This window comes from Alligator sinensis, unplaced genomic scaffold, assembly GCF_000455745.1.
Source record: "Alligator sinensis unplaced genomic scaffold, ASM45574v1 scaffold199_1, whole genome shotgun sequence".
In the NCBI taxonomy this organism is placed as follows: Eukaryota; Metazoa; Chordata; order Crocodylia; family Alligatoridae; genus Alligator; species Alligator sinensis.
In genome coordinates, this window is record NW_005842008.1 from 1,192,838 (window position 1) to 1,219,318 (window position 26,481).

The 26,481-nt window shown below is 39.6% G+C and overlaps 1 protein-coding gene across 2 annotated transcripts in view; it reads left to right on the plus strand.

Annotated features, from left to right (window-relative positions):
* Positions 1 to 26,481, plus strand: part of RPAP2 (RNA polymerase II associated protein 2) — a 66,551-nt gene that overhangs the window by 5,873 nt on the left and 34,197 nt on the right. For both annotated transcript variants that reach the window (XM_006021824.3, XM_025201901.1), the window contains exons 4-10: positions 239 to 337; positions 2,416 to 2,481; positions 3,998 to 4,086; positions 7,926 to 7,961; positions 8,942 to 9,875; positions 12,143 to 12,237; positions 15,928 to 16,008. In XM_006021824.3, coding sequence (XP_006021886.1) covers positions 239 to 337; positions 2,416 to 2,481; positions 3,998 to 4,086; positions 7,926 to 7,961; positions 8,942 to 9,875; positions 12,143 to 12,237; positions 15,928 to 16,008 — 1,400 coding nt within the window. The remainder of the gene's footprint in view (positions 1 to 238; positions 338 to 2,415; positions 2,482 to 3,997; positions 4,087 to 7,925; positions 7,962 to 8,941; positions 9,876 to 12,142; positions 12,238 to 15,927; positions 16,009 to 26,481) is intronic.

The following is a 26,481-nucleotide window of genomic DNA, read 5'->3' on the forward strand; positions in this document are numbered from 1 at the left end:
GAAATATCTTTTTACAAATAGTTTTACTTAAATGTAAGGGAAGGGTTTATCTCGCCTTTTCTGTGTGTATTCATTCTGTTACCCTTTTTATTTCTTAGCTTCTATTTTTAATCCAAAATTAAGTTATTGATAATTTTACATATTTAAAAAAAAAGAAAAATTAAGAATTCATATGTTTCTGAGGTATTCTGAATGTGACGGTCTGATGATTAGCTGAAGTATTTTTCATTCAATTTAGGGGAAACTTATTACCCCATCTCACTATAAGGATGCTGTGGATGAGCGGTCTATCATCAAACTGTGTGGCTATCCCTTATGTCAAAATAAGCTAGAACATGTAAGTTCCTTTTCACTGCTGTTTTAATTTTTATGAGCTCTTGTGCCGTTCTTTATTCTCTTGCTTTCTCTTTGTCATTCTGATACTATAAACAGGAATTTTTCATTCTATTTTGCTCTTAGGGCATATGGTCCAGTTAACCAACCACCTGCCAAAAAATAATTCTTTGGAAAATGTTTGAATTTGATCAATTGAAGACTATAACTGCATGATTGAATCCTTTGTCATGCCCTTACATTTCTGAAGAGTAATGTAGATGAAACACTGGATGTGTAACCTCTGTTTATGCAACAGGAAAAGTTCTAATGGTCTGTTTCCTCAATGCAAATACCTAGTGAAGGGACATTCTAAGTAGAAAAATACTTTTTTTTTCTTCAGATCTATTTTATAACTTTGTCATTTTTCATCTGCATGGAGCATGTGGGTCTACAGAAAGCATAAATAAGATATGTTCAGCAAGGTCTGAAGTCCACTCATATAAGTGTTGAAGTAATGCCAAATGCTTTACAGTGGATTATCTGGCTAAATCTGTTTAATGCCTGTATTATAAGTGGAAAATAAAACCTCCTAATTTTTAAATATAACAATGCTTTCAGTCCTTAACCTTGACTCTATAATTAAATAATTTCCCATGATATTTGGAATCTGACATCTAGCTCTACTGTTACTGGAGTTGAAGCTCCCCTTTATGCTTAAAGCACAGTTGGAAAACATAACTAGCTAGCCTTCCTTAGGCAAACAGTTTCAGGTCTGTCAACAGTATGAATCATGGTAATTTTGTGTTGCCAGCATGATCAGGTAAACAAAGATATGATGTGTCATCTTAACTAATGCAAAGTAATTGTTTTACATATTTCTAGGGTCTTACATTCAATATTAAAGTTAATTCTATAAAAATATCTAAACTTTATTTTCAGCACTTAGTTTTGATTACCTTTAATAGAAAAGTCTGTTTTATGTTCTTGAAGATGTAATTCCTGTTACATTTTTTCAGTACTTCATTTAAACCAGGCTTGTCCAACATACGGGCTGCTGTGCAGCCCGCCAAGCCGTTTTCTGTGGCCCGCGGTGCTGCTACGGGAAACGAAAGTAAACACTTTCGGGGGAAAGTGCAGCTGAGCCCCTGCTTCTCTGGCTGGGCTCATCCTGAGGTTCATTTCATGTTTGTAAAATGCTTGGAGAGCCCCACAGATGCACTGCATAGAAATGCAAAATATATTTTGACTTATTTGGTTGGCACCTTGGGCTGAGATTTTCAAAGCTGAGTCAAAAGGCCAACTTCCTTTAAAATGAATGGGATTTAGAGGGCTCCAAATCTTTTATGACAACTGTGTAACATGCCTATCTACCCCTTTTTGCAAATCTCAGCCATAGTTTGGAAGCTCAGCCAAAGAACGTAAGAGCTTCTGAACATAAGAGTGCCATGCTTGGTCAGCCCCATGGTCCATCTAGCTCAGTATCCTGTCCCGAACAGTAGCAGAGGTGAATGCTATAGAGGGAGAGTTTTGAACTGGTTATTTAGACCCATTTCATTGTCATTTCCTGCAACTTCATTGGTGTCAAAGGTCACGTGACATCACTTCCTGATGTGATACCACTTCCTGTGAGGTCTTTGAATATGGCTCGCCGGCCCACTGGGTGATTAAAAAGTTCGTGATCCGGCCCCACATTCAAAAAGGTTGGACATCCCTGATTTAAACTGATTCCAAATGAACAGATTGAAAGAGGGTCTTGAGGAACACAGAGGGAAGCATCTTGTGTAAGTAGTCTTACTTCCTACACCAGATGAGGCATCAGAAACCTTTATTATCGGTCTGCTTAGGATTCTGCAAAGAGCTGTGGGTTGGGTTATGTGTGATGAGGGTGGGATTCTTGTTTATGGTCCTTTTTATGGTCTTACAGATATTAAACTGCTTTTTGTATTGTTTTTCCATTGGCTTACATATCCTATGGAGTACAGTATTATGACAATCTAAAGTCTCCTGTTAGAAGTGATACATATATAAAATTAGTTGCCTACTTCAGTCACCTCATGTGGTTTTAAAACTATTTTATTGATGTAAATGTATCCTTTTCAGGTGGCCAAACAGAAGTATAGAATTTCAACAAAAACAAACAAAGTTTATGACATCACTGAAAGGAAGGTATGCAAATGTTTTTTGATTTTGTCCCAAGATTCCTAAACTTCCTTTTTTTGCAGTGGCATTCATATCACGGAGATGTGATTAGCTATGTTAGTCTGAAGTTAAGAAGATGATAGGGGAGGGTGGCACTAGAGATTAACTAAAGACTACCTTTTGCCACTCATAAAGCAGTAAATGATACAGGATTCACCCTATTAAGTCCTATTAATATCAAGGGCATTCAGAATCTTAACAGGAGACGTAAATCATTTTGCAGGACAATCTATTTATTATTACACTTTTCTCCCTTCTGCTTTTTAAGATCTTCAATATATTATTTAGTTCCTCAGGAACTAAACAGTTTTAAAGCATATTTTCTATGTGCTATGGAACAGGCATGTTAATTGCAGGAGTTTCAGGAATATTCTGAGCTTGCAGAGATGCAAAGCAGAGGGAAAGACCCATAAGACCCATAAATTCATATTTTTTTCTTAGAGCTATGATTTACCTCTCCTCCTAGAAAAGTAAGCCATGCTATCTAAAGAGCACAAGATTTAGTGTAGCAGCAATGCCCAGCTCATTTTTCACAGTGCTTTTATAAGAGGTGGCAATGCCAGGTGTGAAGTGAACCAGTGATTCCCTTTGTTATGTAACATTAAAATCATTTGCTTAGGTTTTCAGGATGAGCACAAAATATTGTAAAGCAAGCTGTATAACCTGTGTTTCACAACAAAATTAGGGCAAATATTTTTTTCTAAATATGAAGACACAATGGTTTATATAAACCCAAAGAAACCCATGAAATTCTCATGTTAAAGGAAAGGTCTGTAGTTTCTCTAGGGCATAGCCTTTGATTTAAATAGCACTGTAGTAGGCTCATAAGACTAGGTTGACTTCTGGGTTCAATGTCTGTGGTTCAGTAAGAATGTTTTAATGCTTTTAGTAACAATGTAAATATGTTAATTTATCTTGGTTACAGTCCTGCAGATATAAAAAGAGGTATGAATAGCTATTGCCTAAATCTCAAATAATATGATATAAAGCAGTGGAATAAGCAGGCAGCTAGTTTTACTTTGTATTACGGTACATGTTACCTGATAGGATCCAATTAGGCAAAGTTTGTTTTTCTGATATTGTGAAACTATGTAATCAGAATTAAACACCAAACAAAATTACAACCAAAAAATAGGTGTGTATCTGAATGATGCCTTTAAACTGTACAGTAACCTCCTTGGGGCAGCGATTGTGCTTTTGTCTGTATAATGTAGGTTTTCTGGGCTTTTACGTAGAACAAAACCTATTCTCAATGCATACTAAATTGGCATGTATTACTAGAAGGCCTGCAAAGCTAGGAGGTTGTTTCTTTCAAGGAGATAAGTTATTTTTGAATGATGAATCATTTTACAAGACACTCAACTTGGTTGGGTAGAACCCTCTTTTATAGATTTTTAATTGTGATATATAAATTGTTATGTAAGAAGTGAACCCATTTTATTTCATAAAAATAAAGATGCTGTAATAATCACATTTTCCCCAGTGTTTTTGCAGCAATTTTTGTTACAGAGCATCTAAATATTTTGAAGCTCAAATTTCCAAATGTCCAGTGTGGATGCGAGAAGAAGAAAGGTAATTGTACCCTTGACTTCCTACATTCTGCTGACTTATAAGATTATGATTCTAAATTGTCTAAGGACAGGCAGGCTTATAACAGGGTAAGAAAATGTAAAATGAATATATCAAGACTAAAGAAAATATAAAATGTTAATAAAAACGTTTTAAATGTATTATATATTTAAATGGAGGGGGCAGATCAAGGCCCCTGTGGTGAGAGAGGGAGTGGGCCTGGGGCAGGTGCTGCCTAGACAGAGTAGGGTTCAGGATGGAGCCACGAGTGGCTCGTCCAGGGGGCCCAGGGTGTGGGGTTTGGCTCCCATTGCTGCATGCACCCCCAGGGGATGCATCGGGGTGTGTGCCCCCCAATCTGTGCATGGGGCAAGAGCAGGCTGCAGCTGCAGGCAGAGGCTGGGGACAGTGCCCCTGGTGGTGGGGAGGGGAGAGGGCTGGGCCAGGGTTGTGCTTGAGGTGGGCAGCAGCAGTGCTGGGGGGAAGGGGGGGGTCCAGAGTGGTAGCCCCCCCTCCTAGCATTGCCACCACCTCCTGGCATGAGGGCACCCCTGGCAGCCCCCCACTGGTGTGCAGCCCTGGCAGCCCCCCGGCACCAGCCTCAGCCCATAGTGGCAACCCGCCCTTGCCACACATACAGGTCGGAGGGCACATGCCCCCATGTCTCCCTCGGGGGTTCACACAGCAGCGGGAGCCACCCCTCCCTGCGCCCCCTGGACAAGCTGCTTATGGCTCCATCCCGCACCCCACCCCAGCTGGGCAGCACCTGCCCCATCCCCACTCCCTCCCTCACCTCAGGGGCCTCAATCTGCTCCCCTCACCCCTTCCTCCACAACAGACTTAGCAGTTGGATGCTGCTTTCCAAGCTGCCGGGCTGCATATCAGCAATCAGATCAGTATCAGTCAATATGGCTCATTAATAATCAGCCATTGGTACTGGCCCAAAAAATCTCTATTGGTGCACCCCCTACAAGCCAGTTGACAGTTAACAGAATTGTTCCCAGTCTAAACTGGGAAGTTAAGTAACTGCAACTCCTCTTAATTTCAAAGTATTCTGCTTAGCATTTGATTTTTTTGGATAAGATATGCTAACTGACAAGATTAATTCATTTTATCTTATTACGGGAACTGTTTTAATCTTAGCATAGTACTGACATAGGATTTGAAGTTAAACTTTACAAATATGCCTTTTAACCCAGAATATAAAACTGTAAAAATAAAGTCTCAACTCCACTCACCACATGCCCCAGTGCCTCCACCCCCTCTGTGCTTCATGTCCCCCTCCTGCAGTGCACATCCCAGTGCTCCCACTCATGCTACACCATGCATTTTACCATTGCACCATGTGCCCCAGTGGCAGCTCCTACTGCATTGGGCATCCCCTCTCACCCTCAGCTGTCTGGCCACAGGCTCTTCCACTGCACCATCTCTCTTGGGCATCTGGGTCACTGGATACCCCAGTACTACAGGCTGAGCCTCACTGACTTGCCCCCTGAAGCAGGGAAAATGAAGCTGGAAGAAGGGGGAGTCCAGAGGCCCCAACTTCTGCAGTCAGAACAGCATCTGGGTGGGAGCCCAAGGATCACAATTTAACCCCAGTGGGCCAGATGCAACCCACGGGCCAGCACTTGGACATTCTTTTTTAAACAACAGGCAAAATGAACAATGTGCGTTTTGGAGGGGTGCAATCTCATTGTTCTTTGTAAACTCATTGTCTGGGTAGAAAAATAAAAGTACTTGCACTTAACCGTATAAACCACTGGATGTCACTGTTTTTAAATACAAATATCTGGACCTTGTAAACTTGTCTAACTTGATTCAAGTTCGGTTCAAAAATGTTTTCCAGGACACTGGCTTCCCTAATCCCCTATAGGAATTAAGCCATAGCTCTAAATAGAGGGAAAAACTTTAATTAAATTGCAAATTGAGTTTCTGTCAAAGTACAGTAATAGAAATATATGATCTTTGAATGAAGAATGGCAAAATAACGACTGTAGTATCCAAAAATAAAATCTTAATAAAATAATGCTACAAAAACATTGGGAAGTTTACTTTTCTGTCTTCTGAGAGAAATTTTGGAAAATATTCCATTAGTTTCATTAACATCACTCTATACCAGGAGTGTCAAACATACAAACCACAGAGGTGTATAATCCAGCCTTTGGGTCACTGGACTGATCTGGCACACCAACCCTGACCCCATGCACTGCATGGGGCATGTGGGCTGGACCTGGCATCATGCAACCTGCATGCTGGCTCCAGGGCCTGTCTGGTTCAGTCTTCTCTGGAGCTAGCACAGGGGCTTGGTTTGGCAGGGTACTGCATGCCAGTCCAGCCCTGCACGTCACAAGGAGCATGTACTGCCCCTGAGGCTCACTGTGCACATGGCAGATGGGGCCAGCACTGGCCATGCACTGCCTATGGCATGTGGGCTGGACCTGGCACTGCACATGGCACAAGGGGTCTGGGGCTTGAGCTGCATGCAGCATCCCCAGACCATGTCCCAGGGCCAACACATGCTACATGCATGTGGACATTGTGCAGGGGGTCAATCCTAGTCTGGCCTACAGATCAGTCCAGCAACCTTTATCTGGCCAATGGGGCTGGATGAATTTGACACCCTGCTATATAGCGTTTCAGTACCTGTCAGAGCTACCTAATACTTCTCTAGGCCAGGTATTCCTAAAGTTTTGTTTGTGGAGAGCCCCTTAACCAGTGGGACATTGCAGTGGGACTTAATAAAATGGATATGCAATACAGTAACTTTGTTCAATAGATGTAACATAATACACCTTACATATACAAAGGAGAATCCAGTGTCCTTGTTTGAATGGGATTTGTGCATCTGACTCATGTCAATAATTGAGTGAAAAGCTAATAGTGATATTTCATTAACAAACCACCACTACTCTGTGTGTGTGTGTGTGTGTGTGTGTGTGTGTGTGTGTGTGTGTGTGTGTGTGTGCATGCATGTATTCATAAATGCATTGAGAGCACTGATATAATTGGCATACTACAGCATTACACAGATTGTCAAGCATAGTTTAAAATGTGTCAGACCAACTCGCGTAACTAAGCATCACCCAAAACATTTGACATGTCAGTATCTATACAGGGGATGGTGGGCGGGGGTTAGTTTTAACTTACCCATTACAGCCTGCATGTTGAAAACCTCTGATCTAGCCTGTAAGCTCTTCCAGTCTGGGACTCTCATTATTTGTTTATAATAGAACTGTTGGTTCTGGATGTCAGTGTATTAAGCATATCTCTGAAACCCTTTCCAGAGTAAAAAATAAACCTCTCGTTGAGAATGTTTCAGTGATACTGCAATAGAAATAATAAATGCCTCTGTTGATAGTGCATAAACAAATCAAGAAGCAAGCTCATTTTAAATCTTGAGAGTATTTCTAAAAGCAGGATAATGTTTTTGTTTTGTTTTTAAACAAATTATTTATAAACATATAGGTTATATTGCCTGCAATACTTTAAAATAATAGGTGGTTAAAAAACAAAGTTTTGGTTTTGGTTTTCTTTTCTTTTTTTTAATATTTCTGGGGTTTCTCCAAAAAAAAAGTCCCAAATCATTTCTATGGTGGCAATCCTATTCAAGATCAGTATGGTCATGCAACGTTTATTGCATAAATTGTGTGCGTGTTTCTTGGATGTAGTGGGGTTGTTCATGGAAATACATTTACACAGGTGGGTGTTTGCAGAGTTGGGCAGTATACTAAACCCTGAGCCATTTTGTTTGTATGTAATTAGTAGTTTAAAATATCCGTTATTATCATTCTTTGAAACCTTTTTTTTTTGTAAGCCTTTATCTTTGTGGGTTGTTTTTGCAGACCACCAGACATAGAGCTGCTAAAGAAAGGGCAAAGGTACAGTTGAATCAGTTATTCTCGCACATAAATTTTCCAACTGAATATATTAAAAGCAAACCAGATGAAAGGGAAATCTTTGATTTCCTGTTTTTCTGCATTATACAAGGTACCATTATTGCAGCCCATGCACAGGAATATTTGCCTTATTTAGCTTTTTCCTTTGTGAGTCTATATTAGCATATTTGATCTGTATGATTTAGCGTACAGCTGCTCATAGCCTACAAGTCTTAATTGAACCTGTTGAAATCTGACACAAAAACAATGTTTGTACTTGCATATTTTGTGCCATTCATTCTTTATAAACTAAATGCTACCAATTTTGTGTGTTGAAAGCTGGTGTAAGCCTTAATATAAAATACGTATTCGAGTTATACTACTTTTGTTTCCTCTCCCTTCTTGCATGCAGTTCTGTAAATTGTGATTTACTTTTTTGTTTTTCATTTGTAATATTTGGCCAGTAGGGGGCAAACTCGCATGCACTTGTAAAAACAATTAGCCTGCTAGCCCTTTGCTGTTAACTAACATACAACATTTTAGTCACACCATAATAAAATTAGCTTAAGTTGCCCATGTTCAATTGAAAATTTAAATTTTAGTAGCTTAGACTTAATGCTGTTTACTAATTCTAAATATTTTCAGAGCAAACATTTTGTTTTCCTTTTCTCTTTCTTATCTCCAACTGCAACAGTTTGGAATTTGTTTGAGGATTTTTTTTAATTTGCAAAATAAGATGCGTTTTATGTAGTAGCTATATATCCATATTTGCAATCTTAATTATTAAACACTAAATCTGTCTCTCAGAAAACTTCTAGAAAGCAAAACTTATATAGGTACAATCCTAATGCTCTATTTATTAACATTAAGTAAAATCATGTGCCAATCCTAAAAACAAAACTCATTAATTTTTAATGTACATGTAAATCAAAACCTATTTATACCTAACATACGTTACTGACAGTCTGTTTCTTTTGACACAGTGGCCAGTCTGGGGAAGAAGTAAAACTCCGTGATGAAGTCATTAAAGTCTCAGACATTGAAAACCCTATGCTATCAAGCCAGTGTGAATCTGGCTCCCCTAGCATACACAGTGACAGCAGCAGTGATACTGAACTTGAATTTGTTTCCTCTATTCTACCAAGAAATCAATCGGGCACACCCAGTGGGACACGGATATCTCAAAAAAGTATACTCAGCAAGAAGCATGATCAGGAAGTATATTCCAAGCCTGGAGGTGAAGATTCTGGAGTGATAGAGGCCACAGAACAATTGAGTACATGTAAATTAGATTCCCTGGAAAAAAAGAGTACTTGTTCAGTTAGGTTTCAAAATAAACTAACTGATATTTCTTCAAAGAATGTTATGCTTGAAAATGGAAATATTTCAGAAAGCTGTGAAAACAGCTGTAATAGTTCACATGTAGTGTTTCTAGGTGTGAGCAAAAAGGGGGCAGAGCAACTTAAAAGAATACTTACTAAATCAAAGCAGCATATCAAACCTACATTGAGACCAGTTAATTCCCTTGCTGCTAAAGGCAATTTATTAGAAGTTCTTAAGCAAACTTTTATTGAATGGAGGACTGGCGAAACCTTAACATTTCTCTATGGTTCAAAATATGTTCCTGTATGCTTACCAGAACACACGTTAGCTGTTGCCTGTGAGAGAGAAGAACTTGATGAGGATGACATAGAGACAGCTGATGACCTTAATGATACCACTATGTGGAAATCTAAAAACACACTGCCTTTTGCAAGCTCAGATGGAGTTGTTAAACCTTTGCCTAGTTACAAAAAGTTAAAAGAAGAAACTCAGCTATTAGAACTAAGAGTAAAAGAGTTCTATAAAGGAAAGTACATCTTGGCTGAAGAAACAGCAGCAGAAGTTCACGAGGAGGAATATTTTAGCAGCCATAAAGTAAGTGCACCAAAAAATAATGGGCTGCGTAAAATCCTACCTTTCAAAAATATTGGTAAGCTGTTGGGAACCATAAGTATGTACAGCTCCTAACACAGTAGGGTGCTTACCTAGATAGTTTCTAGATATTCCTCCAGGAGAAATGTTGAAGAATAATTATAAGGTTGCTCATATCTGAAACGATGTCTCAATTTGTATGACTAAAAAATTTTAAATGAATTCCTGTGATTATCCAGTGCATCTACATGTGCAGTTAATGCAGAGGAATAAACCAGTGCTTGTTGAGCCAGTTTATTGCTCCCAGGCGTGCCATTTGAATGTGTGCCTGGGACTGCAGTATGTTGAGCTGGTTGGAGCAGCCCTGGCTATCCAGGAGCCTGAAAGCTCAGCCTGCCAGCCTGGGGCTGCTCCGACTTGGCTCATTGTGCCCTGGAGGGGCTGGCTTGGGGCACTAGGGTATTCCAGTGTGGGGCTAGCTGGCAGGCCGCCCTCACACTGAAGTATTGTCATGCCCCAGCCAGCTGGGTCAGTGTCTACACATTGCCTGCTGCACATGAAAAAACTCAGCAGCAGGATAGTACTTGTAAATGCTTGTATTTCCAAGTACTGTCCTGCATCAGAGTTTCTTATTTTCCTGTGGCCTACTAGAGCGACATGCTCCACAATAAACATCTCGTGTATACCCGCCCATTCAGTTTCAGCAGCTTCCGGCCAGGTGATTTTGTCATAAATTAATTGGTGGTTTGAGCAGCCTGAATGTTTTATGAGGCACAAAGAAAGAACCTCTAAACTAAACTGAACTAAGAATATAAAGATCTAGGTTAGTAATATCTGGTCTTTGTAAAGGTGCCTAAAAGGAAAGAAAGGTTAAAGACCTGCAAAGACAAATTACAATGCTACTTCACACAACTTTACATCTCTTCTTATCTCGGTGTGCTGATAGGAAAGTTTATAGGCTCCAAAACGTGCAAAGCCAGGTAAAGTTTTGGCTTCCTAAGTGTGCTACACCAGCTGAACATGCCCAATTCTTTTGCTTTCCTCCTGATTGTGACAGTACTCTGGTGGACTAGATACTTTGTATTGGTGTATGATTTAGTTTCAGGAAATTATTGATATGAAAAGGAATAATATTGTAAATGTTCCTTTTTATAAAACAGAGGTACCGCAGCCTGTTTTAAAGTGTGAGGTTAGTCAGGCTTGGATATTTTCACTTGGAGTTCTCAGGAAAGTTATCATTAGTTTTAATAACGCACCAAATACAGTTTTATTTCTGAAGAAAATAAAAAATGGATTTTTAGGCAAATTGCACTGAAAGCCTATTTAATTCTTTGGTGTTTAGGAGCCCACTGAAATTTCCAGAACATTGAAGCTGGATCATTATCTTAAAGCAATGATTCTCAACTTTTTTAGTTTCAAGGCACCCCTCCATAACTTCTGAATTTAATGGCACCCATTTTGACAGCCACTGTTTTACTGCCTGAGCTTACCTCAGTGGTTCTCAGATGGGTTACTGCTGGTGCAGCCAGATCAAACTGCCCCTGAGCACCTTGTGCAAAACCAGATCAGGAAGCACCTGCAGCAGGAGTGGGTGCTCTTGCCTGCGTATAGGTTTATCTGATAACCTAATGCAGGCAGGAGTGCCCACTCTTGCCACAGCCCTTTCCAGGCCACCCCCACATGCTCTTCCTGGAAACAGAGGCTCCTTCAAAAACAGGGCAATTCCATATGGCAGTGGAAGTGACACAGCAGTAGTCTGGAAAAATATAGAAAACACGCAGATACACCTCCAGACTGCCACAGTAATGCCACATCACCAGGATGAAACTGTTCCACATGCCTGTTTCTAGGAGGAGTATGCAGGACTGGACCAGGAAGAGCTGCAGCCTGCATTTAATTTAGCTGATAAATGCAATGCAAGCAAAATTTAAACAGCTTCTACTGCAGCTGCTTCCCAGTCTGGCTTCACATCAGGCTATGGGGCAGTTTCACATGGCACTGATGGCACCTGCATTGTGACACCCTTTAAAAGGGTGTCATGGCACCCCAGCTGAACCACCGTTGTAAAGTTTAACCCTTTTCAGCTTCAGGAGTGTTCTTTAGTTTGAAGTAACCAAGCACTTACTGCATTTTAGTCTGTTTAGAAACAGTAAATGTTAACTACAAGAAAGTGTGCACTAGTATTCATTCATGGTGTTATTTTGGTGTATTGACTTAAAGATACTAAAGCCCATATATGTGTTTGCATTCTTTCCTATATTTATAAACAGGATAACCAGGAAGATGATCCCACCTTCCCACTAATAGATTCTAATGCGCAAATGCAGATTCGAAAGCGGATTGTACTTGAAAGGCTAAGAAAAGTGTAAGTATTTTTCTTATGGAGTGAGGTGAAATAGAGCAAACATGTTCTGGACTTCATTAATCAGCACTTGATATAACAAACACATTCTGAAAGTGTTCTGTGATCTGTACGGACTAGTTGTTTCTGTATGGAACTTAATATGTAGGTTAAAAACATTAGTCCTTAAATAGAATCAAGTTATTTTTGAGATATTTGTGTCTGATATAGCTGCACTGGTTGTGAATAAAGACAGTCAACCTGACAACCCTTTCAGTTAAAAGTGAAGGGCCAATTGGTAGGACACACTCTAAAAGGAGCTTCCCCTTTTTTTAAGAGCAGTATAGCTCATAATTGTTACGTTTTCAGTTGGGTGTGCTGCTGCTCCCACTGGTTGGAGGAAGACACAAATGTGGCAGTGTGATTGGCATTTTTTATATATGTTGTGGGATGTAATATTTGTTATTGTAAAGTCACATGGTGCTTAAATCAGGAATTGTTTTACCTTGAAAACTAGTTAATTTCTTTTATTTTCTTTAAAACAGTTTCTTATGAATCTGAAAATGTAAAATATTTCTATTAATTTTAGTGCACCAACACTTAAAGATCAGTCAAAGTTTTGTAGAACTCAAAGCTGTTTGAGGTAGGCATAGTGTCTTTGTCCTGCACAGCACACCATATATTGTTGTCATCAAATCAGCAGTGCTTTAAAAACTGTTAAGTAGTTCAAGCAAACTCTTGCTAAAACAATTTCTAATATGAATATGGATGGTTCGTGTGGATGGGATTCACTTTATTTTTATTTTTTAAATAACTTTTCCTTCCTGTACTAGCTGTAGGCAGCCAAACTACATTAAAGCCTGCTTGATTCTTAAAACTATTTCCAAGCATCAGTCCCTGCTCAATCTACATAGATTCATTGCATCTGAAAGAAGAAAGTGTGTAACTGTCAAGGCTCTATATATCATGACATTTAAAAGGGTTAGACTAACAAGGTTTAAGACCATTTAAAAACTCCCTCTTGCAATTATCTAACAGTTCCTAGGCAATGCAGATGAGGAATAATAATATTCATTTAATGACTGTAGCTGAGGGCCCTTATTCAAAATATATGAAGAAGGTATAGTAATATTTCTTTTCACTCCGTGTCAGTACTGATGGGGTATAAACATGCAATCAGACTGCTTGTAGCAAAAACTGATAAATATTAACCAGTGATCCTTTAAAGTCTGAACTACAGACATCCTAAAATACCTGCTACCAAGAACAGTTGGAAATAATAGTATTGGATTATCAATCCATGTTTTTTTCTTAAGTTTTTTTTGTGCGCTTATTTGTACTGAAGCTCCCAGTTAATTTAATTTGATTGTTTTTTGTGTTTTTTGTATGAGAGAGGGGAAGGGAGAGAAGGGATGAAATACCTCCTTTTTTTCTTAATTTTTTTAACAATTTTTGTCCCTGACAAATGTAAAGTTTGTCGTAGAGTGGATCCTTGACAGTAGCCTAGATAGTTCCTAAAAGACTTGTCTGCTCAATGGACAGCCATAGTAGGAACAAAAACCCCAAAACAGAATAGAGAATAATACAGAAAATACTGCAGAGCCCTTGAATAGATTGTACTTTATCTGGAATGCTGTGTACAAGATTGGTCTTCCCACCTCAAAAAGCACATTATAACATTGGAGTGGGTGCTGTCATGGGAAATAAAGATAATGAGTGCAATTTCTATCATATGAAGAGACTGAAAGTGTGATAATTCTCCTTAGAAAAGTGATAAATGAGAAATGACATGATAAAACTATACAAAAGAAGTGGTAAAGAGAACGTAGTTCAGGAATTTCTGCTCTTCCTGTATTTTAACTCCGGATGGGGGGCAGACACTATCCAGTTGTATTGAAAAACTGATGCTTCCAACACAATGTATATGGACCATGGGGGACACTGCTATGTGGTATCATAGAAGTAGCAGCAAGATGCAAAGAGACATTAGATATTTATGTGGATAGCCAGGATGTTCATTTGGTGCTAAACTTCCGTAAGAGATAAGAGAAAAAATCATTCTCCAGGTATAAGCCACTATCTATTTGAGGTCAGAATAAGACTTAAATGGTAATACTGTAAGGTTTCCTGAACATTTGCCTGAATCATCTGCTGCTGGTGACTGTTAAAGACACAAGATTGAACTCATTGGGTTAGCTATTTCCTGGGCCAGTATGATGACCCTTATTCAGGGAAGATTAATTTTTTTTAAATAGTTGAAGAGAAATGCATTTCACAATTTCTCATTCAAAGCTGTAACTTTGATGCCTCAAATTTAACTTCTAAATCTGTATTTAGGCACCTGCATAAATGGCCATTTGAGCCTCACTTCTCTAAGAAAACAGAATAACCCTTGTACAACCACATATTTCACTGGAGGCAATGGTGGTTTGGATGTTCAACTCCCTTTAAAAAAAGCAGGCTACTTCTGGTTTGTAAAAATTGCAAGATGCAATAGATAGCAGAAGTCCTGGCTCTTGTATCATTTATGCTGCATTATGTTGTAACGTAAACACATATCAGAATCAGAATCTTGCTTTAATGCTGCTTTCTCTGGCTCCAAGTTGCATTATAAATGTAGTCATTATCATGAATAAGGTTTTTTTGCTGGGTAGTTCTTAACAGGAATACTTTACTCTGAAGTAGAGGTTTTTGAGATGTTGAATGGTTTAAAAAAAAAGAACTGAGGAATGCTTTGATGCAAGAGAATGTTAATCTCCTAAAAGTACAATAAAACTGACATGCAAGCTTTGTCCCCAACTAAAATACTATAGTTCTAACATACAGTGATACCAGCTTCTTGGGAACCTGACCATTGTACCAATATCCTAATTACTAACCTAGGTATAATAATGTTGTACCAAACTCTGTGTACAAAGTAGCTCACCTTCATATCTCACTGTTGTTTGTTTTCAGATTGCTTTATTGCACTAGTACCAGCTTGACTTCCAACTACCAGCATAAAAATTGATTGTCTATGCCTTTTTTTTCTTCTTCCTGTTTTTCATCATGTGATATTAAATTATTAAGACTGTTCTCTGCACCCAGATAATTCAGTTGTATCTTCCTCTTCTGAACCTAAATAACCCTATGAAAACAGATACTACTTGCTCACCCACTAAATCATGATAAGGTTATAAGGTGGGTGCTAAAGTTTTAATTTTATGAGAAGTACAAATGCCATTTCTCTTTTGAGCAGATACCTCCTCAATATCATATATCTTGTATATTAAATTATTACTATTAAAGTATTAGATTATTATTACATTATTGAATCAAATCTCTTATAGTTAAATTATTTCACTGTCTAAATCTAAAATAATATTTGAAATAGTTATGACCTTTTAGATTCCAGTCCTCCCTGTTGCAAACAGAATTGCTTTTGTAAAAACGTCTTGATGTAATGGAAATTTGAACTTAATTTGTAGAATGTAGCTGCTAAACAGCAGGTATATTGTATTCTTTGTATTTGCACTAACTTTCACTTGTGTTGTTAAGTACTAAATACCTCCTCTAATGGGTGAATCTGAAAGGTAGACTTACAGGCCTGATCTAAAGGACAGAGAAGACAATGAAAGTCCCTATCTTGACTTCAGTAAGCTTTGGATGAGGCCCTATTCAGGAGAAAATGCTTGTTGATAGGAAAATCTTACAACAAATATCCTTTTCCTTTAGATTGCCTGCAGTGCTGGGCCCTCTTCAGATTACATTAGGTGAAGTTTACACGGAATTGAAAAGTCTTGTCTCAACTTTTAGGTAAGTGTTGGTTTCTAGGGATTTTTCCTGGTTAAGTTCCAGTTACTGTATCCACAAATAAAGCACAGAGGGGCCCACTGAAGATTTGCCGAATTCCTGCAGCAGGTCAATGTAGGTAATTCCCAGTGGACTGACAAGACAGCCCCATCACCTGCTTTTCTGACTGTGTGGGGGTCAGCAGGAGCATTTATATTTTTAAAAAAGTAGGCCAGTGGACTCTAGAGAATGGCAATGAGTCCTTTAAAGACACTACCATGCTGTCACCTCCTATCAAATATGGACTTCTGAGACCTGTCACTTTCCCTTCCTCAGTGCCTGCTGTAGCTAAGCTAAGTGGTGTTTAATGTGATTAATTCTGGTTACCATCAGCTCCCTGAACTAAGAAAATCAAGCTTGGCCCTTCCTGCTCCTGACTGAAGGGGAAAAGACAGGGAATAGAGCAAAGATCCATATAATTCATCACAAAGAGGTCTGTAGTCTGAAGTCTTTCTCCTTGGTCCCATTGAGCTTAGCAGCCTGAAGCATTGACAAAAGGCAACAACGCTAACAACAAATAGGAGATAGGGTGATAATAACTTAGTCATTGTACATGTCACAAGTTCTTTACTGCCTCAACATAGTCCCCACGCTATGTGTGCCAGCAAGGAGTAATGGCAATTACTAGTTACCATATTGTCTTGCATATTACCTGCACATTCCACACCACAACCAGCTGGGGAAAATTGGGGTGTGCATTTATACAAGGAAAGGGGCTTCTCACAGCTCCAGAAATTTGGACGGTTGGTGGAGCGGTGGCAGCATTAATTACTGCAGCTCTGGGACTCTGAAGTAAGAGACTGGGTCCGGCTGAGCAAGTGACTGCAGTTAGTGTGTGGACCCAGATTCAGCATGCCACCCAGTCCTGGATCAGGCTGCACTGCATGGCCTGTTGCCAGCGTACTAGGTCAAGTCCCAGCATACAGTCCCCAGCCCCAGAAACCCCAGACCTCTGGTACTTACCCATAAACTCCAAGGTCGGGCTTTTTTTTTCCCTTGGGGTGCTCCCAAAGTAGGTTGCTTGTTATATTCGGGTGGTGTTTTACTTGATAAAATGCAGTATATGTAGCTTAGCACTGTTTCCAGACATTTTTAAATTTTTGTTCATTTGTTGTGCTGAACGGCCAAAAAAAGGTTTTAAAAGAGTTTTTCTCATGTTAATTCATTTGGCCAAAGGGATTATTGCTTTGGTAAGTATAAGGCCAATTCAGCTTAAACTCTGATGTTTTATTTGACATCTTCAGAAATCATGTAAGAAATAGAGATAAGTAGTACAGTTCTCTAAATATGGAATCTTTTGTATGTGAAGGAAGAGGGTATAAGATTTTGTTTGTTTGAATAAAAATTTTTAAATAAATCCCTATTTTTAAAGGATTTTTTTTTATTAACTTTGTGCCTATATGGCTATATTTACATACTTTTTAATTATCTAGGTTTATAGACAAGCATTGAAGTCTTCTTAGTCTGCTTGAAATCTCTAGAATGGTGAAACTGGTAAAGATTATACATAATGGATTCTAGCCAGTGCTACTTATAGCCAGATAGTTAACTGTATGAAAAGCAAAAACGGGAGCCCTTAAGCAGAATTTTGTTTTAAGCTTTACTAGCCATTCAAACAAGAATGAGGCCACATCAGGCATATGGGAAGGACCCATTATAAAAGTGTCTAGGCACCAAAATAGACTACTTAAAAAAAAAATAGCTGAAAACAAATTGACCGAGTTCAGCTCTAGCTGGTTAGGACTTTTACACAGATATGTTACTATCTTCATTATTATTTGTTAAGCCATAGTGATAGATAATTCAAGTGAGCCTGTTGTCATATTAAATATGCTCCCCCAATATATTTTGCAGCACCCTAACAGTGATGCAATTCTCAGATATGGTTCTGTTTAGTTTCAGTGCTTTCTTGTTAAGTGGTTTAAATACTGCTTGTCATTTTATTTTAACATTGAACCTTTTTTTGCAGTATCTCTTGTTAAGGGGTAAGTTGAAGGCTACTGGTGGCAAATTTGATGTGGCTTTAATTTGTCAGTTTGCCTGGCAGTTGGTTTTGTTTAATTATATTTTGGGGATCACTTATTTTTTGGTATTTGAAATGTTATTGTAGGGATCTATGAGTAGATACTTAATGTAAATATTTGGGATTTACTTTGTTACCGCTGATAGCAAGATTACAGAAAACTAGAAATATGGGATGGGGTCAGATTCTCTGTCTTTTATTCAGAAGTCACTAGAATCAATTCAGTCAGGTCTAAATTTCCCTTCTACCTTTGTCCTATTGCCCGTTAAAGGCAGGAAAAATGTCTTAGGCTTTCCCCTTCTGATGCAGTAGAATCTGCTGGCAAATGCTACCTTTGTGACTATTAGTCTAAAAATCTATGGTCACTGATATCAAGGGCCCATTGCTATAATGACTAATGTACCAACTTAAATTAACTCACAAGAGTTGTTTAATTAATTTCGCAGTGAATACTCAGTAGTGGGGGGTGAGGAAACAAAATTAAATATATAGTTGTGTTCACAGGGTTCAGGGCTTTAAATGCCACCAAGTATTTTAATAGGATTGAAATGCTAAATAAATATGGGGACAGCACTGACAGATAAATCTTTTCTGCTTTATGTGCTGGAAGATCTTCAGGCTGAGAATTTACTGAGGACCCATCATAGGGGGATAAAACATGGTCAGAATATAGAAGAGTCCAGCTAAATTCAGTAGTTAGACTGAAAGGATAAAAGAGCATGTGGTGAACTAAGCAACAACAATTTTCAGCTCCATTGGTTTTTAAAGAAACACTTGCAGTTCAGCCTCCTTTGGGCAGCATTTTATTCAATCACCACTGCTGGGAAACACACTAAAGAGATCTCGGGAGACATTTTAGAATGGTTATAGCTCTTCCCAAGTAAAGTCCCTCAGTGCCTGTAAGCTTTTGTTACGAAAACTGAGATGTCAAACAACTCTCCAGAGTCTGTAAGGGCACTTTAAAGATCAAGAGAAAATTAGATATTCATTTATCCTAGATTTCTGTATAAATAAGATAATGAATGTGATTTTAAAAAATGATATTTTAAAGAATAATACTTTTTATTCAAAATTGACTGTTGTGGCTAATAGAAGAATATATTTGAAAGTTCTTTTAGAAGCTGCCTTTGACTTCAAAATTTCTTCCTTTCTGAATTTGTCAAAATTCTGAGCTAAAAATGTTTACATGGTCTTTTTTAAGATGGTTCTATCTGGCGTTCCTCTAAAGCTTTGTCTTGGCTAGATTCACAGCAGGATGCAAGCATGTTAGCTCATGTATGTGAGTCAACACGCTTGAGCTGAAGTTTATCTTCCTCCCCTAGGTTTCAGCTTGACCAGAAAGCATATGTTAAGTGTATACTCCCTGTTTTAAAACATGTTGGCTAATGTGTTCAAACACAGATTTTAAAATAATTAAGACAAGCCCTTCATTCTAAATTTGCCAAACAGGGATCTCAATCCTGCAGTGAGATGCTCGAGTATAGACCTGCAGCTTAAAGAAATGTCACCCAAGTCAGTGGCTTTGCTTTTTAAACCTAGTCAGGATAGATAAGACAAGGAAAACTGCCTTCTTACATGTTCTGAGTTGATCAGTTTCAGACCTAGAAAAGTGTCTGTGCTTAGCATCAGTATGTGGTAAAGTACAGGTTCCCTGCTCTTGAATACAAATAGTTAGGCTGAGCTATTGAATAGCATCTGACATTGCATCTTTAGATCCTAGCCAAGATACTGCTAGCGGGACTCCCTTCACACAGACAGCAGGCCTACAGTAGTAGGTCATACTGTAGATTTGGAACTATAGGTGCCTTAACTTAAATGCACCTGGTTTGATTTGCAGAGTTGCTGAATGCTTACACCTTTCACTTCAGTAAAGTATGCAAAATAATGAATAATACTGAAAAAGGAAATCGGAGACATCTTTCTTTTTACAGTTTTTCCATTATGCAAGAGAAAAAGAATGCTTTGCAAATGGAAAAGCAGCAAATGGAAAAATTATAAAGGAATATTTTTTCACCCAGTACATAATTGGCTTAGAGGATTCATTGCCACAAAAAACATCAAGACCAAGTGCTTAGTAGGGTTTTAAAAACCATATTTGACACTGCTATAGATTGTGCAGGCCGGGAGTGCCCCGAGCCCTTTTTCGCGCTGCACGCGGGCTGTGGCCAGCAGCCCGGGCACGCAGGGGCGGAGAGGGAAGGCCTTCGCTCTGGAATTAGGCACGGACGCGTATCGGTAGTTTAAAAGATTGTTTACTTACACCGAGATGGCAGTGGTGTAGGCTGGAAAGCTTGATTAAGTTGCAGTTACAGACAGACACAACACAGACAGTCTCGTGGAGGTTGCTAGGCTCCACGGTGCAGAGCTCCGGATGCTCTGGGTGAACAGGCCACCAATGTAGAAATCATAAATACGTCTTATATTAGTCGCGCTCGAAGACGGGAAGAGGTGGGCGGTGGATCAGGCCGCCACGCTCCTCTGGATCTCACACAGGGTTTCCATTACCCTGCCGTGTACCCAGAGTCCCCACGAGATGGATGTGGAGTCCTCTTTGGCTTGGGCGGAAACTGCTCAAGCCTCAACTCTTTTGCACCGTGCATTCCTCTTGCAACTCGAGCAATGCACTCTGCAAAAGAAGCTGCAGAAAAGGCGGGAAACTGGTCCCTGCACCGGAGTTTCCTCTTGCTACAGGAAATTCCCGTGCAATGCTCTGCAACTTAACGTGGATAATTCTGATGCCGAAGCGCGCACACACAATCATGCCTTTTGGGTCATGACAAACCTTAATGTGAGTAACTTTATTATTATTATTATTATTATTATTATTATTATTACAACAACAATAATAATAATACATTTTTATTTCATTCCTTGTTCCCAAAGTTGAAGTTACTTTATGGGGTGTAGAAGGAAAAACTGAAGACAGAGCTTAGCACCTTCTGCTATTAATTGCCACTTGTATAACTTCCAATAATGAAAATGTTATTTTCTCTATGTTGTTTTGTTTTGTGTGCACGCATACTTGGCCTTTGGAGGGCAAAGCTGTGCTTTGTGGTGTCAAACTGCTTCCTATGAGTAAGGACTAGAACTGATGCTCTATTGTAGATGTTCTTTAGTGCTGCTTAGTTCAAAGGGTGGCAGTGATCACTTTTCTGAACTTACTTGAATCTTTTTTGGTCTCCCTTGACCTGATTAAATCATCTTCCATTTCCTTAGAGCCATCCATGTGCACTATCTGCTCCTTCTATATTGTGTGCCACCTTTCATTTTTTCAAGACAAAATCAGATCTCTAGTGAACAGGTGCAATTCTACAGAGTGGTTCCTGCATGCAAGAGCCTTAAGTTTGGCTCTGCAGCTTCCTTGGTATTCATTCTACAGGGTCTCAGTGGGTTTGCCAATAGCTGCAGGATATCTCTTCAGCTCCCAAGAGACTGGTTGCTTTGTAGTGCCAAATGTGACCCATAGCCCTAAAGAATAAAAATCCCAATATTTGTATAGTGCTCTGTAGTAGAGAGGTAGTTAGCTCTATTAGTCTGAAGTCAGACAGAAGGCAGGATAGATATGCACTTCTATAGATTAACTATATATCACAAGCTTTCTTGAACCCAAGTTTACTTCACTAGATGCTGTGAAAGGACATACAGAAAGCAGAGTATAAGAAGAGATTAGAAAACAAAAGACAAGGGAGTGTGGAGAGAGCAAGAGCGCACGAGGGATAGGAAACAGGGGCGCTATAGTGAAACATTTACAGTTGTAATAGTCCACTACCTTTTAAAATTCCTCTGGACTGAAAGATCTTGAGCCCATGTGCTGCTTCTGTTGATCATTTAGCACTTCGGGACCCTGATCCTGACTGGAGCCTTTCCTGCTTTAGTAATATAAATAATAAATAATAATAAATACAGATGCAGACTGACCAGAGATGCTGAACTCTTGGTCTGTGGGCCAAATCCAGTCCATGGAACCATGGCATCTGATCTGTGAAGCTCACTCTGAGTAAGGAAATTTGGTGGCAGTTAACACTGCTACATCTCCCACTGCCAGATTTCCAAGTCCCACATAGATAGACAAGGGCTGAGCTGTTGCTGCATGGCTAGAGAGGGCCCCAGCTGCACTTGCCCTCCATGCCAAATCAGCCTACCCTGCACCTGCCCCACATGCATGGTCAACCCCCAGCCACGCTCACTCCATGGGCTAGAATGGGCCCACTGGCCAGATCAGGCCTGCAAAGAGACCTGGCACTGCAGATCTGACCCATGGGGCAAAAAGTTTGAGCACCACTGGACTAGACAATAACATTCCTGATCTGATTAATGAAGGGGTTTCAGTACAGTTATGACCTTCCTATATAGCTGTTTGAGAGATTCCAGCTATTCTGGCTATTGGTTTAGTACGGTGCTTCAGCAGTGTCTTTAGATGCATCACATTAGAGGATGAGTCTAAATGTGAACAAAATGGGGCTAAGAAGGTTCATCAGGAATTTTGTCCAGGCATATAGGACAGAATAAGAGAAAACATGGAGATGTTTAGGGAAAAATCTGAAGATGGAAACTCCGGGGAAATAAAAAGCGGTTGACATCACGATGAATTAACAGAGCATAATAATAGAAATAATCCTTAGGCTAATGCTAAAGAAGAAAACAGAATATGTTTTATGTTCCTGAAGTTTTCACAAGTGTATTTTTTTTTATAAGAACAGAGTAGTATTTGCTTACCAAACATAATGGTGACCCAGTCTTAACTAGTGTTTCTGAGCTCTTTCACAATAGAAATGTTAAATAATAATAATAATGTTTCATTCAAGCTTCAGCTCTTAAATAGCAGGCTAGCTAACTGAATGGTTTGACAACAGGTAATTTTCATCACTCCAGCTAATTTGTTTCTCCTGTGACATCTTCTGCCCAAAGCATTATTTATTAGAAGTGCAGGGAAAAAAGCAAAGGGGATTTATAATGTTCCTAATGCCAAGAAATGATATTGAATAGCCTGAGTGGGTGCTGAGTAGTTCTTGTCAAACAGGTGGGTTGGCCAAATACTTACTCCTCACTTATACTCTAAATAAATATTTAATTAAAAACAATAAATGTGTATTTCGGCACTGTTGATGGTAACACAATATAACAAAAGAAATACTGAGATGTCTCAATACATGGATGTCATACTTTTATAATGAGTTACAGGGAACGAATTTGCATACCGGTGGCGGGAACTCTTTTGCACCGTGCATTCCTCTTGCAACTCGAGCAATGCACTCTGCAAAAGAAGCTGCAGAAAAGGCGGGAAACTGGTCCCTGCACCGGAGTTTCCTCTTGCTACAGGAAACTCCCGTGCAATGCTCTGCAACTTAACGTGGATAATTCTGATGCCGAAGCGCGCACACACACAATCATGCCTTTTGGGTCGTGACATAGATAACAGAGATATCTTACAATAAAAGGAATAAAAAGTTTTGGAAGGGAGAGTACTCCCTTCCTCTTAAGGGCATACAACGGGAAGAAACTGCCTTGATGCAGGTTATAGCCTACTGTAGTTTCTTGCCTCATGATAAACATTTGATACTGGCCACAATCCAAGAGAGTATACTGGATGGATAAGAGCAACTACTGATCTAGTATGGCAGTTTCTATGTTCCTGTGTATTCTTTCAAGGGAACCCCTGCTTTTAGGAAAGTATCTGGTGTCTGGAGACAACCTCCAATTTTCAGTAGCTAGTCACTAGGCTCTGCTTGCACTAAGCAAAACTTGCTGAGTTTCTTGTTTAAAAAGTTGCAGATTCTTTTCTCATGCTGTTTAGCAGAAAATTAGAACACCAGAAATTCAAATCACAGGACTAAAATTTGATTTTTAAAACATGTCTGCTAGTTTTTCATTCCCCCCCCCCATATGTTTACAAGATGGAACTCTAGCTTTCTATTCACTGTCGCAGATTGTTTTCAAATAACAGTTTTGGCAGAAGACAAAGCAAAAAATTATTGAACCATTTTTACAAGGGATTTGCGTTTGACTGTTGTCTGAAAGCTTTACTCTTCAGAGACGCTTGTGTTGACACACAGCTTGTTTTTGAAAGTGGCTGCCCTTTCACTGCTCTTATTATTTAAGGCTTCACACTTGTAGGTTGCTTGCTTTAGTCTGATCTACCTAAAATGGCTTTTTAAATGCACAAGCTCCCTAGGATAGGTGTTGTACCAAAGGTTACTGCTTGTGGAATCTTGACTACTCATCCAATCCCGCCACAGTAGTGCATCAACAGATCTATATTACTGCATCCAGTAGGTTATCTGTCTCCTGACTACCTTCATTATAAATAACATATTGATGGCAATGACTAGTGTTGAGACCTTGCCAATCAATACTAACACTGAATAAGAGTTAATTGACACAAATAACTGCATCTCTCAGTTTGTGTACAAGAATGACGCCTTCTAGTACTTTAATCAATAATGGCTCCTTGTAGAGCATTGAAATAAAGCTGCTTTCTCCATTTGACAGTTTTCCCTGGTGATTTGGAGCTGTCTCTTCCATTGTGTCTCATCATAACAGATTAACTGGAATGTTACATATGAATTGTCTGTCAACATGATTCCATCAGGCATTTCTTAGTAGTGTTTATCATTGTCATCAGTACTGAGTCAAGACCTTCAGACCTTGTTTTGTCTTATTTTCCAAGTAGAAAAATGTTACAGTTTAGCAGATGCTGACTTTTTGTTGCTAAACCCTGACTGTCTTTCATGATTTAAAACAGTAATCAATACAAGTGAGCTGTTTTCTAAAAAATGATAATTTTATTAAAGGCATAGAAAGGAACAAATACTGATGGAGATGCACTGCTTTAGTAGATGGTGATCCTAAAGTTGGTTATTTGAACTATAATTACACCTCTGTTTTAGTTGTAAGAATCTTGCAAAGTTACTGAGGAGGAAATAAAACAGCATTATTTAAATCATTACTTTAAAAAACTGATTTCCCTACCTCCCACTATTGTAGGTGGCTAAAAGTAAACAGTCTCTTGTCAAAGTGAACAGTAAAGGTTTATTCCTCAACTTATAGCTAAATGTAAATGAAATGAAAGAATGAGAGGTGGGCAATTGAAATAACGCTAGCAGAGATTGTAGATTTTATTGATGAACTCAATATTCTCATATTTTGTATTCTTTTTAAGTTTGACAAATAATAAGACTGTAACTTATTCCTGGCAAAGCAGCAAGTGCTTAAATCTTTCAGGGTTTTTTTTCATTTTGTGTTGTTGCTTGTTTTTGTTTTTGCTAATCCTGCACTGTGCACAGTGGAGAGCGGGAAAAGTTACCATTCTTTTCACGAGCTCTCCCAGTGACTTCATATAGATGGGAAGAAAGAGATTTCATATAGATAGGGAGAAAGAGATTTATCACAAATTTCTTTATTAAAAACTACTACATCCCTAGTTTAAAGGTTGCTATCTTTGTGATACACCTGTTTGGACTGGAAAATGATTTATATAAAATATGGTTTATATTGTTCTGGTGACATACGAAGTAATATGTGCAGCTTAGCAGCTGTCATAGTTTGTTATTCATTGAACACACCTGTGGTGTTCCTGGGTTTAAAATCCCTAATTTTAGATTATTGCCCAGAAAGGGCCTGTCCTTACTGTGTTCAACAGTTGTAATGTTGAAACTACTTAAAGACACAGTAGTCGCATTTAATTGATTTAAAGTAGGGGTGCACGATAGAGATTTTTGGGGCCAATACTGATAACCGATTTTTAAGGAGGCATATCAGCTGATACCGATCTGATTTCCAGTACCAACCTAGCAGCTTGGAGAGCTGTGTGCAGCTGGTATCTGTGGTGTGGTGGGAGGGAATGGATGGGGGTGGGGTGCAGATTAAGGCCCCTGCGGTGAGGGAGGAGTGGGGCTAGGGCTGGGGCAGCAGCTGGGACAAGTGCTGCCCAGGTGGGGCGGGTGTGGGACAGAGTCGCGGCTCCCACCACTGCACACCGCTGGTCCAATGACTGATCTGGAGCTCACCTGCTTGTCCAGTGTCTTCCACCGCTGCTCCCACCACTCATCTGGAAGGGCATGGGGGGTGCCCCTCAATCTGCACACAATGGGGCAGGCTGGGAAGAGACCCACACAGTCTCAGCCTGCCTGCCCTGTGCAGATCTGGGGGCACATACCCCCCCCACCATGCCCTCCCAGATGAGCAGCCGGAGCAACGATGGGAGCTGCTGGATGAGTGCCAGATCAGCAGTTCCTGGACAGGCAGTGCGCAGCAGCAGGAGCTGCCCCTCCCCGCACCCTCTGGATGAGCTGTGGCTCTATCCTGTGCCCACCCTAGCTGGGCAGCACTTGCCTCAGCCCCCCTCCTCCCTCACCCCAGGGGCCTTGATCTGCACCCCACGCATCCTCCCTCCCCCCTCCCCTTCCACCAAACCA